General features: G+C 32.9%; 1 protein-coding gene across 1 annotated transcript; it reads left to right on the top strand.

Moving 5' to 3' along the window:
- The first annotated feature begins 3,950 nt into the window (after window positions 1–3,950).
- On the top strand, window positions 3,951–12,892 carry LOC127724577 (uncharacterized). Its single transcript, XM_052231577.1, has 3 exons — window positions 3,951–4,198; window positions 6,908–6,997; window positions 9,430–12,892. The coding sequence occupies exons 1-3, from the start codon at window positions 4,150–4,152 to the stop codon at window positions 12,480–12,482; spliced, it is 3,192 nt and encodes a 1,063-aa protein (XP_052087537.1). The 5' UTR covers window positions 3,951–4,149; the 3' UTR covers window positions 12,483–12,892.
- The last annotated feature ends 2,114 nt before the right edge of the window (window positions 12,893–15,006 follow it).

Raw genomic sequence — 15,006 nt, 5'->3', positions numbered from 1 at the left:
TTTATTTTTATTTTCTTTTACATCAATCATCACCATCTAGTATCTTAGTTGCCATTTACAGTCTTCCAAATTAAATGATTTTTTTTTTATCAACACTTTAAATAAAGATGTTTAGGCACTTAAATATAATAATTCATATTTCGTTTATCTCAATTTAGACATTTCTTTTTTAAATTTACCTTTATCAATGACTCCATTTTCAATTTAACCTAATTCTTACATACATTATTTTTTTTTTACTAACTAACTTTAACTTACTTTCTATTTTTTTTTCACCTTATCGCTATTTAATCTATTTTAACTTTAACTTTAATTTTTTTTTTTTCTATTTAATTTATTTTTAACATTAACGTTTACTTACTTGCTATCTAATAATCAGATTTTTTTCATAGAACATATATACAATATATACACAAAGCGTGAACAAATAGTTAAATTTAAAATAAACGTCCCAAAATTCAACTCCGTCAGGGACCACCTTTCTCCGTTCTCCGTACTCCTTTCTCCATTCTTTGTTATCCTTTCTCCAACTTTGGATCCCAGTGCTGGTGACAACGGGTGAAATCCTTTAAGGTTGTTCATGCTTGGTTTGGTTGACTGCCCTGGTTTTTCTACCACTTCTAAGCTTCATCCACCGGAAATCGTTTTCTTTTCCTCCACCACTTTTTATACTTGCACACTTTTTATACTTGGTTTTGGTGTCAGTTGGGTGAGACTATACTCGACTTGGTGTAGAGGGAGGTCGGATGAAACTCGTATGTGTAAGTGGCTGACAAGTAATTTGTATGCTGTTCATGTTATTTTAGGACTTTATCATACCACTAGGGTTTCTGAAATTGTCCGGTTACCTTTAAAATAAAAACACAAAGTTCTGTTCAGTTGGAATACACAGATCTTTTTTTGTTTATTATTGTACAATACTACACATCAAATTGAAATACAAATTACCATAGTAATAATTAACAAATGCAATAAAATTGTAAATAAATCAAATAACATTGAATAATTTAAGCTTTCCATTAAATTAAAATTAAAAGAGTACCTTGTTTCTATTTTCAGATAACAGTTTAAAAATTTACTTTTAACCACAAATTCTTTCTCAATTTAAATGATTAAGTCGTTACAAAAAATTTGTAAAGTCTACTAACCTTTAAAATAAAAACACAAAGTTCTGTTCAGTTGGAATACACAGATAGTACACCAACTGAACAAACTTGTTTATATAGTACCCGGAGAAATTATCCCATTAATCAAATAAAGTAATAAACGTCGGTACTAAAATTTTGCATCTTTGAAGTGACCGTTGAATTACCCTTATTTAAACTCTTTACCTTCCCAATACACTTAAAAGTAACATGTGTAATGGGGTTTACGTAACATGGTCATTTAGTAATCTGAATCGAGTGTTTACTTACATCATAAACCCCACTGGCTAAATTTGTACATGGTCTATAAAACTTTATACATGGACATTTATCTATGGACAAGTGCAACTAAACTATGTATACATTATATTTCAAACTTTGAAGAATATTTAATGAAAACTTCTCTATAATAAATTTGTCAATTCGGAGCCTTTGATAGCTGACTATGCAGTATGGGTTTTGCTCATTGTTTAAGGCCGTATCCCCATTAGTTGTAAACGTCTATGTCATTTGGTCTCTGGTGGAGAGTTGTCGCATTGGCAATCATACCACATCTTCTTATTTTTACTATGAAACTCGTCTGTTTGAGGGCAGAAATCCATATCATTGAAATATTGTCATTTACAGTTCCACTACAGACTTGCATAATAGCAAAACATTATGGTTTTTGGATTTTTTTGGGGTTTTTTTTTCATAAAAACTACTATATAGATATAAGAAGATGTGGTGTGGGTGCCAATGAGACAACTCTCCACCAGAGACCAAATGACATAGAAGTTTACAACTATAGGTGATACGGCCTTCAACAATGAGCAAAACCCATACTGCATAGTCAGCTATCAAAGGCTCCGAATTGACAAATGTAAAACAATATATGACACTAAAAAATGGATAAGACAATTATGACAAGCAGTGCATTCTGCGTGTATTATACGGCCATGCGCCTTAGTACTGTGACGTACAAAAGATGTGGAAGATACCAAATGGACATTCAAAACTCATAAATCGAAGAGAAACTCACAACGCCATGTTAAACAAATTGAAAAATGACGAAAAGACTAGACACTGTACAAAACACTACGTCATAGAAAACTGAAGACGAAGCAAAACGAACACCACCACAAACTGGGGGTGATCTCAGATGTTCTGGAATAGCTTATGAATTGAATTTTAAACTCATAGCAACAACTTAACAATCACACAATCATGGCGAAAGTATGATTTATTGCTTCAGTTAAACAAGAAATGCCGATTAAATATGTTACCAGACACAAATTTTATTGATTTCTAGTATTTTTATGAAGTGTTTGTCTTAAAGTTAATTATTTCAGAATTTTATCGGATAGCAGAGTCATCAGTAGAACTGTAAGCTCTTTTTTTTTGTATACATGTAAAAATACTATCTGTTTGTAGGATAACGTTAATAAGACAACGTTTCGCTTGTTTTAATTTTTTTGACAGCACTTGGACTAATCCAAAAGTACCTTACACCAGATAGTACTAATCCCGGTTATCAGTGTTTTGTATTCACACTTGCATCAGTTTTTGCATATATCTTGAGAAATTAAAAAAAGTCTTTTAAGGCCCTAATAGTTTTTAATAGTTTATCATTACCTTAGCTTGCATTGGCGATCTAGACATGTATTCTGCTGGTGCGTTGGATGCTAATAAAGGTTGGTATCACGTAGCGCCAAAATGGGTAAACTGCAAAAACAAATGAAAACAACCTTTTAAATTTCAATGAAAACAATCTTCGATAATTGATTACTTTCAAAGTTTCAATGAAAACAACCTACGATAATTGATGGATTGATTATTGATGTCTGCACTGGCGGTCAGTTCTGATTTTCACGTGCATGTATTACTTCATTTAGTAATGATTTCAGATCGTCGATTATCTGTGTTGAATATGTTCATCGCTAATGATTCGTTTGTCAAAGCCCATGGCGATTTGACTCATTTCATTTATGGAGACCATGCAGTGGCCATTCAAGTGTATTGCCTTATTGTTTTTTGACGGGTGACAGTTCCTTGACGATTACACCAATTCTTGTTCATATCATATGCAATATAACTAAAGGATATGTGGAATATACGTCCATGAGACAACAACCCTACGGCAAAAACACACAAAAGTAAGCAATAGGACAACCTACAACAGACAGTAATCTGTCTATATAGTATGTCAATAAGTATATATAATAATATAAAAATAAGGAGATGTGGTATGATTGTCAATGAGACAACTAGCCACCAAAGTTCAAATGAAGTGTATGTAAGCAATTATAGGCAACTGTACGGCCTTCATAAATAAGAAAACCCCATACCGTATAGTCGGCTATAATTGATCCTGACATGAAAAATTTGAAACAATTCAATTGAGAAAACGAACGGGGGACTTATAACAAAATAATTTACGAAAAACAAACATGACGGACATGAACCATCATGCAGCGACAACCACTAAACTACAAGCTCCTGAATAAGTCTGCATCAGATGATTGACAGTCCAGTATTTTTTACATGTATTTTGTTTTACGATTCGATAACATTGAGTTCGAGAACGCACGAAATTGACAGTCTTTCCACACAGGTTTGATTGACAAAGTTTAACAAATTTGAAACCATGGATGCATTTTACTGTTGCAGGGTTTTCCGTTTTGCTTATTTTATTCAAATGAAATCTGAACGCAGGCGATACATAACTCTGTGTCCACAAATTCTAATGAACATCGAAAAAGGAAGTATTTACAAACTATCGTTTCAACCACATAATTTAAAATAAAATAACATCCTTGACCGCTTTATTACATAATACAATGAACTCTATGTGAAGAATAAAATATGTCAAGCACGCCATATCTTAGTTTCATCTTGTTCTCAAAGATAACCGCATATACACAGCGAAACGGAAAAATCCAAAATAAACGTTCAAGAACAGTTTTTACATTTGAAGGAGTTAAGCAATCATACGAACTTAAATCAAAAGTCTAGAAGTTTAAAAATGGACAGGAACAAACCATACACGGAAGAAGACGACGAAGCTAAACCAAGTAAGAACATTAGCACTAGAATTTAATTTAGATATTATAGACTGTATCTTGCCTTTGTCAACCATTTGACAATCATTTTGCTGATAGTGCCATTACAGAGTATACGGAAAGGAAACCAGCGCTGTACGGAGATTGGCCATGTATATGCATATGCTGAACTGCTATAACCAGTTTATATGTTTTTATGCATTAAATTAACCTAGCTGTCTCTCTTTAAAACTGTTTTGTCAAAACGTACACTTTGTTTAAAAATATATTTGTAATACCATGGCATCGTGTGTGGTTGTACTTTTATTTTCTCTTTCCTTCGGTAGATGAAAACGGTATTGGATTTCCCTTTATTGATAAACAGTTCTTTAAGCAAGCTGGATTGCAAGTAGCTTGTTCAAATTTGTGTCAGTGAATAGTACAGACAGTAGAGAGATTCTAGATTTTCTAATAAATTGTCAGTGGTATTTTTCAACCAGTCTATTTATATATTTTATAAGCTGTATTGTTTTTGAATAATGTATTATTATCTAAAATTAACGCGATCCTAGAAAAGTTGTAAACAATTCAACAGATACTATAAAATTTATGGCACCAAATAGAATTATTACAAGGACAAAATGAGCACTCAAAATATGAATGCTGATAACCATAGGCGCGGTTCTTGACCTGTCTGTCTTTTTCGAGCCTTCGACTTTTGTCGAAAAAGCGAGACATAGCGATCCTACATTCCGTCGGCGTCGTCGTCGTCGTCGTCGTCGTCGTCGGCGGCGGCGTTCACAAATATTCACTCTGTGGTTAAAGTTTTTGAAATTTTAATAACTTTCTTAAACTATCCTGGATTTCTACCAAACTTGGACAGAAGCTTGTTTATGATCATAAGATAGTATCCAGAAGTAAATTTCAAAAAAAAAATCAATTTTTTCCGTAATTTACCTCTATATGGACTTAGTTTTTCTGCCAGGAAACATTACATTCCTCTGTGGTTAAAGTTTTTAAAATTTTAATAATTTTCTTAAACTATCCTGGATTTCTACCAAACTAGGACAGAAACTTGTTTGTGATCATAAGATAGTATCCAGAAGAAAATTTTGTAAAAAAAACAAACTATTTTTTCCGTATTTTACTTATAAATGGACTTAGTTTTTCTGCCAGGAAGCATTACATTCACTCTGTGGTTAAAGTTTTTAAAATTTTAATAACTTTCTTAAACTATCCTGGATTTGTACCAAACTTGGACAGAAGCTTGTTTATGATCTAAAGCTAGTATCTAGAAGGAAATTTTGTTCCTGTTTTCCCGTATTTTACTTATAAATGGACTTAGTTTTTCTTCCAGTTAACATTACATACAGTCTGCAGTTAAAGTTTTTAAAACATTTATTAGATTCATTAACTATCCTGGATTTTTACCAAACTTGGACAGAAGCTTCTTACAATCAAAAGATAGTATCGAGAGGAATATTTTTTTTTTTTTTTTTCCTCATTTTTGTTGAGCCTTCGATTAACAGCAAAAATAGGCGAGACACTGGGTTCCGCGGAACCCTTACGAACTTTTATTAAAATGTGGTGTTGGTTTAATGTCCAATTAAAGATTACACACACCATTTACAGCAGTATTAAGATTTGTTACTAGTTGCAAACTTGTCATTTGGCTGAAATCGGTTACAAATTACTATATTAGTATATAATCAAAATGTGATATTAATGGTTACCGTTTACCATGAAACTACTGATTGTAATTTCTTTAAAAATGACGTCAGGAAGTAAAAACATACTTCATTCTCTGATGACCAAGTGGCAAACATGGTGACAATGATGACAAATATATTCCTCTTGAACATATTTTCCTTAGATGTCCCGCCTTCAATCGGATGAGGCAATATCTTTCCCTGTCCATCAGTTAATCCGTCCCGTATCAGATTCAATTTTTTTTTAAGTTTACCGTGAAGTCGTGGTCACTTCAACTTCAAACTTGGTGCATATGTTCATTATGATATGCATGTATACATGTTTGCCAAACTATGGTTCTGACCCATATTATTAGGTTCACTGAACATAGACATGTGAAAGTACGGAAGCCCATTTAGGACCTCCCAAAAATATATATTTAATTCGAAATCACGAATTTAAATTGTTATCACGAATTGAAGAATTCGTTATAACAGATTTAATTCGTGATAACTAATTTTCAGAATTAGTTATAACAGATTAAATTCGTGATAATTAGTTATAACAGTTTTTTAATTCGTAATTACGTACAATTAATTATACAATTCGTTATCACATTTTAAATCCGTTATCACGAATTACAAAAAATTGTGAAAACGAATTAAATCCGTTATTACGAATTACAAAAACTGTTATAACTAATTCCATAAATTTGTGATAACGAATTAAATCTGTGATAACGAATTCAAATTATATTTTTGGAGGTCCTAAATGGGCTTCCGTATGAAAGTCTTAAGTCCCCCAAATGGACACATAAAATTATTCTTCTCTGAATCTACAAAGCCGATAAGTACTCTTATAATAATGCGCGAAAGGTCGTTTATACTATAAATAGTTTGCTTCAATCGACCGAAAAAGCGTTATCGCAAGTGGGAAATTGATTAGTCCTTTATTTTCTAAATCTATAGGACATAGTATATACTACGTGAAGGATGCAGGACCCGAGTTCTTGGTCCTCTTGTTACAATGTTTAATAGTATGCTATGATTGCAGAAAAACAAAGAATGGATTCAGATGCAGAAATTAATGCACCAGTGATCTTATATGAAAGGACAGATGGAACTCATAGTCTAAAAAATATTGGTAAGAAATTAAATCTTTATTTTTCTTTATCATAAATTTTATTTCATATTTATAGCCTGTTACAGTTATATCATAAAACCAATCGTATTTCAAGATCCTCTGTCTTCATATAATGTTAAATGACACCAACATATCTAAAAGACAAAAAAGACCTGATATAAGTAGTCTTTTAAATTCTTATTGGGAGCATTATAAAATAATTCCGGAACACCTGAGATCACCACAGGTTTTGGTGTGGTTCGTGTTGTTCAGTCTTTAGTTTTCTATGTTGTTTTTTTCTTTTTTGCCATGGCGTTGTCAGTTTATATTCGACTGTTTAAATGTTCCTTTTGTATTTTTCGCCTCTCTCTCTCTCTCTCTCTCTCTCTCTCTCTCTCTCTCTCTCTCTCTCTTATAAGCCAGGAGCCTCAATCCAGGGATTATATCGGTTGGATGTCAAATTTTATTTTCTTTCAGTATAATTAGCTTATGCATGTATCAGGCTAATATTTATGATAAAAAAAATTGTTTCCCATTTTATTATCCAGCGGTCTGTTTATCAATTTTAAGCATTTGTCTTTACTTATTCTTTGGTTTAGGTTATATATCTGTAACAAGTCATGACTGAGTTGTTCACCAGCAAATCTGTTACCTAATTTGTTTTTAATTACACTTTTCATATGTAATGTATGATTTGTTGTCTTCTCCAACAGATTCTAGGTCAAAACGTTACTTCTTTGTAATGTTGTAAAATTTTTACATTATTTTTTTTTTGAACAGTTTATTTCCCATGCGAAGCAGTTGGTGTGTTTTCTTTTGTCACTGAATTTGGGCCAGCTTTTTTTATATTCCTTTTCCGATCTTGTCAATTTTATTGAAATTGTTTGTTAGATTCCTTATTTTCATATACATGTTCTGTATTTTATTATCGACATTTATTTTTTGTCGCTTATATTATTTTCCAAGTGATACAAAACGTTCTGAAATCAATCTATAATTATTTAGCACTTAATTATGAATTTATTCTTAAGAAATAGCAAATAAGCTAAGGTTTTAGCGACTTATACGCGCTAGAGATTATTTGAATGCAACATTAACACTTTTAGAAGTACAAATGTACTAACTAGTTCGAAATCTGTATATTTTGTTAATAACAAAAATCATGACAAATAAACTATGATATGTTTGATGATAGGTATGCATTTATTGTTGTTTGTAGTTTTTTTTCATAAAATGACAATGATTTATAATACCGGATCATTTTCCGTCTTCAGTGACATTTAGATCATTAGAATGCTTTTTTACATTGATTTCGGTACCTCTGGTGTTCTAATCTATAGGATTCTTTTAATTAATATAGATATAAGAAGATGTGGTATGAGTGCCAATGAGACAACTCTCCATCCAAGTCAAAATTTATAAAAGTAAACCATTATAGGTCAAAGTACGGTCTTCAACACGGAGCCTTGGCTCACACCGAACAGCAAGCTATAAAGGGCCCCAAAAATTACTAGTGTAAAACCATTCAAACGGGAAAACCAACGGTCTAATCTATATAAAAAACGATAAACGAGAAACACTTATGAACCACATCAACAAACGACAACTACTGAACATCAGATTCCTGACTTAGGACAAGTGCAAACAATTGCAGCGGGTTTAAACGTTTTAATGGTACCAAACCTTCACCCTTATCTGAAACAATAGTGTAACATCACAACATAGAAAGACACACTATAAAATATCAATTGAAATGGCTTAACTCAATCAAAAGACATGTCAACACCACTGAACATACACTGAACAAATAAATTTGATCTATGATACAATGTAAATACAAAATAAATAAACTAAGGGAAGAATAATTAAAGTAACATGTTATACCGTTGTGAAATGTTAAATAATTTAAGAAAAACAATATGCTTGAACAAAAATATCAGCCATTTGCAATTACTTTAAACACTGGTAAATGAAAATAATTTTGTTGTTAGGTATACGTGTACAGTTCAAATGGAGAAAGGAAATATTTTTACAAAATAAATAATTTTGATGTTCATAGTACTAAGAAGTGAACATCGGTAAACTACTGTCGTCGGCTTAACTTATCTGTATCTCAATTGTAATTTCTTTAAGTCTGATGATGAATCTGAACAATAGCAAGAATAATATTTGCATAAAAATTGACATTTTTTTATACTTTTTTTATTGATGTAAATTTTGGTTACTCTTCCAATGCAAATGAGTTCATTCCGATATTGTTGGGTTGTGCATAGTGCTTATGATTAGTTTACTTTTTTATCAGTCTTTTTGCATGTGCTGTCTTGTCCCCCGGCTATAGATTTTTACTGTTCTTTTTGGCATCTCGTAATATTATTGGAACTATTTGTTGATTTTGATTCTAATGATAAAAAAATTATATTATCAATTAACTATAACTGTTGGTCTTTTTTTAGATCCATCGTGTACGGACATGCATCTTGATGATGAATTGGACGAGGTTTCTAACATCTCAACTCTTCATCTATCATTTCTTGTCAATTTACTCATTCCAAATCACCTTATGGCAACAAAAGAACAAGCAGAATCGGACATGGAAAAACTAAATGCGAGACTTCATCAAGAATATAAATCTTTCCAGTCTAATTGCATTTTTGTCGGAAGCAATGCCGAACGTTACCAGATACCCAGAGTTGTATCAAAACAACCAGGAAAAGAGGCGAAAGGCATTCATTATAGCGATATTGATATATTAATGGTATGGGATGTTCCATCCATTAAAGAGTTAGATTCAAAATCTATTAAACAAAATCTTGTACTTGAAACAGAAAATGTTCACCCTGGTTATTGCAGAGTTTTTGTTAATGATCCTGAAACGGTCCTTCGAGATTTAGACCCATCAACTGCCCTATGCTTCGACGAAAAACTATTTTACAATGCAAAGAAAGTGAGGGATGATATGAAAATAGTGGCAGATCTTTATCTCATGAAACAGTCTTTCGATCAACTTAAAGTTGATCAGAAAGGTCCTGCACTTGGACTAGAAGATATTACCGAAAGAACTTTAGAAACATTTCTATCAAACGTTAGACCTAATCATCCAAGACATGAACTTGTTCCAGCTCTACCAATTGTATGGCCAAGAATTGCAGATAATTGGAGGTTCAGACCAAGAAACAATGGATGGTTAACTGATGAGTTAATTAAATCCATTGTAAATGAAGGTTGCCACGCAGTCCCTGTTCCACATCGCCACAGTGAACATCCAGATATAGAATGGAGGCTATCATTTGCTACATCGGAAGTTCGTTTGGCAAAAGAAGTTGTAAATGATGACCAAAGAAAATGTTTAATGTATCTGAAAGTGTTACGCCATGAAACAATGAACAAATTCGAGCTTCTGTCGTCATATCATTTCAAAACAGCTTTTTTGTATGCATGCGATCGAATACCACTGAAAAGTTGGAGGGAAAATCCAGGATTTTGTATTTTGTATGTTCTAGATACATTGTTGGACTTCGTTAGAAACCGTTTTCTTCCTAGTTATTTTGTACAAGAAAATAACCTTCTAGATCATTTGAAAGAAGACGAATTTTTAATCCTTCAAACTATTCTAGAAAGTGTTCGGTCTGATCCAGTGATCCCCATTTTGAATTTTACCGACGTGAATGTTGTAGGCATGCACAGTGCAACAGAGACATTTCGAAACATCATTCAAGGAGTTATTGAAGACAGTGTATGTTTCAAACAAAACAAAAACAAGACGACATCAATGAACGTTTTCAGACAAACTCTACACACATTTATTTTTCATCTCTTTGTTGATGACAAGGTGGAAGCTGTTGTTCGATATGTTGGCGATTTTTTCGAATTCTTTCGTGTATTTTATCAAATGGACAGCTTTAGCAAGTACTTCGAATCCTTTACAATCCACTGGGAAATCATTTCGCAAAGCATTCGCTACTTTGAAATTGCTATTAATCTGTTCTCCTGTCGATACACAGGTGTGAACAGTTTCCATGGAAACCTTGGGGCACTGTATTTTGCATCCTCATTCCAATGTATAACAAAGTCCGAATTGTCAAAAAAAGCACTCAATAATGCGAAACATCATTTCGATCAATATATAAGTGAGCTTGGTCTTAACACGCAAGTTGCTGTGCATTTCACACTGTTTCTTCGTGCAACTGGGAAAATTGATTTGTGTATTGAATTACTGAACAAAATAATACAAAATGAAAATGAAAACCCGAAAAATTGCTACAATCTTTCTACTGTAGTTATTTTAGAAGCAAACTTGAGACGCAACTTGAAGGATCTACTTTCTGAAAGCCCTGAAAGAAGAATCATTGCTATACCAGCAATTTCTCTAGCTTATTATCTTCTTTCAGTTGTGACATTTCAGCACCGTAATCACGACGAGATCATGGATAATATTTTAGATAAATTTAATGCACATTGTCAAGATCGAAACACTTTTCTTGACCACTACTTATTCTCTTTGTGCTTACAAAATATTAAAAAATGGAAATTAGCTGAAGTGTCCTTTCAAAAGACTGTGGACATTCTTTTAGAGTCAGACTCCTTATCATGTCTTCATGAACTATCTTGTCACATTGATGAACTTATAAAAGTTTGTAGAATTGAAGATCTGCTCTCACAAGGAAAGGTTGGTGAAACATGCGAGTACATCGTTGAGACCATCTTAGAACCATTTGGCAAAGATAGCCTGCATCTCGTCGAAAACGTTGCATGTTTAATTAGTGCACCCAGCAGGAACAAGTTTTTGAACGACATTTTCCCACAACTACAGCAACATTGTGGCAATGAATCCATGTTTTATGGAATCTTGGCACGTTTACATTTCAGATCTGCTTTTGACAGTTTGCCAGATTCAGAAGACAGATACATATCAATTGCAAAAGCTGATACGCTCTTTTCAACATTTCTGTCTGAAGAAGAAAATAAAATGTCTGCAACAGTAGTGGATTATGCTCTATTCCTCTGTTACCAAGAACGATGGTCCGAATCAGCAGATCTTCTTCAGAAATTTATCTGTCAAAAATTCCCGCTAGACCAGTCTACCTGTTACGACATAAAACAATATGATACTCTTGATGATATGCTGAAGAAGGAAATTGAAATTCATTCTCAAATTAAGGCTCATACAAAAGCATTTGCATATTTATTTCTTATCAAATCCTTGGTGAAAATGGGCGAAGTTCAAAATGTTGAAAGGGCAAAAGAAGAATTTGCAGAATTTTGTGAAGAAATTGAGGAGGATAGATTGAGATCATACAGTCTGCTTGGGTACAGCGAACTACAGAGTGAAAACTGGTCCGCGGCTGAACATTGGTTCTACAAGGCAGTTCAAGGATCGTGGCACTACACAGCAGCGAAACAAAATGTAGCTTTCTGTAGGTCCAAAATGCCTAAGTTAGTGAACAGTATATACACTGAAAAGTATTTGCCCTTCTGCATTGCGGCAGAATTGAAAGGAATGTTCTGAAAGAATAAAAAATTATAATGTCCTCATTAAGATTAACAAATTGTTACGATGGTGTGAAATCTTGATTGCTTCAAACCGTAGAAGTATTATATTGAAATTTTACTTCCATGTCCAAACTAAGAACACACATCAGAACGTAATATTGTGCTAACCTCCGCCTAGTCACATGCACATTATATTGATTGACTGGTCAAACACATATTATTAACAACACTTATAGTGCACGTGACTGTTAGGCAATGAAACGCTTTTCCCGAAATAATTTATTTCAACTCTATATAAGAAAAAGTTATAACAACGGAATTCAACAAAAAAGTGGTATACCTTATTGGAATACCTAAGTTAGTGGCGGTTGTTTACATATTATATAAAGCAAGACAAATTTTGATTGAGAATTAAATTTATGTTTGAAGTTGGTCATTTTCTTCATATACCCACTTATAAAGTAGCCTAGTTTGCTTAGCCATACTCGAGTCTCGTTTTCTTTTTTGTTTTACGTTCCGGTGGCGAGTAGAAGAGCTCGAAATTAGTTAATAGGGTTTACTGGTTTTAACCCGTCTGTCCGTCCGTCCTTCGTCATTTTGTTATAGCGAGTTTAGTTCGTTCAATTTTTATCGGATCCTATTCAAAATTAGATGGATGCTTCCTCTTGTAGGAATTCGAAATACGATTTCCCATATCTATTCTTGTCGCTAGGATGGTACCTTCATTTTTATTAGATCATCTTCAAAGTTGTATTAAGGTTTCAACTTATATGTGTCAGTACCTAGGATAAGTTCTAAATCAAAAAATCTGAAATGGGGAACTATTTTCTTAAGAGAGAACTTAAAAATAATCCAGGTTAATTATATTGGGGCGTGGGATATGTGAGCTATATGTTCTTTCGTTGATAATGAAATAGTCTGGTTCTATTGTCTATTTTCAGTGTTAATAAAATATACCGCAACGATGTTTCCGTTGGTTTTTTCGTTTGAATTGTTTCACATTTTGTCTTATTTACTTTACGCTACACAAAATGTGAAAGAAAATCAAACGAAAAAACCAACGGTCTGATTTATGCCTAATCAATCGACAAAAAACAAATATTGCAGACAGCAATCAACGTCAAGCACTGAATTTCAGACCCTTCACTTGAAATAGGCACACAAAAAATGTTATTGACTTAAATATGTTTCTGAGTGTTTAATCTGCTAGCTTCGAACAGTGTTGTAACAATATAAGAACAAACTATAAAATCAGTTTGAAAGCGCTTGACTTTTCAGGTCGTTACGAAGCACACAGAAAAACTAGTTCATAGCTAATCAAAACAAAAACAAATAAATCATTTTCACAAGCTAAAATATCATTCTGTACACACTCAAAGGATCCTGAAATGAGATCCCTAAATTAACATTGTTAATCTGGTTTGTTATGTAATTGTACATGGGTTGAATTATTTTGGCATATCGTATGTATTTGATTTATTATGTATTCAGTATTTGGGTACCATAATTATTTTCTTCATTCAATTTATTTCTCATATAAAGCAAGAATATTTGATATGATTGCCAATGAGACACCTATCCATCAGAGACCAAATGACGTCATATTAAGCACCTACCGTACGGCCCTCAATAATGAGCAAAGCCCATACCGCATAGCAAGCTATAATAGGCCTCGACATGACAAATGGTTTAACAATTTAAACGAGCGAACGGACAGCCTGATTTTGTGTGAAAAACAACATGATATACAGAAAAAAGTAAAATACCGAACTCCGAGGAAAAATTCAAAACGGAATGTCCCTAATCAAATGGCAAAATCAAAAGCTCAAACACATCAAACGAATGGATAACAGCTGTCATATTCCTGACTTGGTACAGACATTTTATTATGTACAGAATGGTGGATAAAACCTGGTTTTAAAGCTAGCTAAACCTCTCACTTGTATGACAGTCGCATAAAATTCCATTATATTGACACGATGTGTGTGAACATAACAAACAGACATAATATGTAAAATTGTCAAAAATAGGGGTGCAGCAGTCAACTTTGTGTTATAATATTAATCACTATAAAAACAAACAAATATGTCAACAAAGTCGGAAACAAACGACAACCACTGAATCAAATGTGCCTAACTTGAGGCTTGTACATACAGAATGTAGCGGGGTTTGCGGGCGCACCAACCCACTTTAAACTTGGAACGATGGTGTCACATCACAACATTAGAACGAACTATAATACAAATCTGTTGAAAAGGACTTGACACATAAGATCGATACAAAGCACAAAACAAATACTGATTTACCTTCAACAGAAACGCTCAAACCTAAAATTTGAAGGTCCATTATGTATAAAAACCTTATCTGAATATTGACTAAATGGATCTAAATATTACCCTTTTAACATGAGTTTTACATATTATATCATATTATATAGACACACGTTAGTTTAGTTTCTATATTAATTGAATAGCCTTGATGAAATATCCTACAGACATCTTGTTTGGAAATATGTCAAGGATAAACATCTTCCGCTTAGA

Source organism: Mytilus californianus, unplaced genomic scaffold (genome assembly GCF_021869535.1).
Source record: "Mytilus californianus isolate M0D057914Y unplaced genomic scaffold, xbMytCali1.0.p SCAF_14, whole genome shotgun sequence".
Taxonomy (NCBI): domain Eukaryota; kingdom Metazoa; phylum Mollusca; class Bivalvia; order Mytilida; family Mytilidae; genus Mytilus; species Mytilus californianus.
This window is presented reverse-complemented; position numbering and strand designations above follow the sequence as displayed.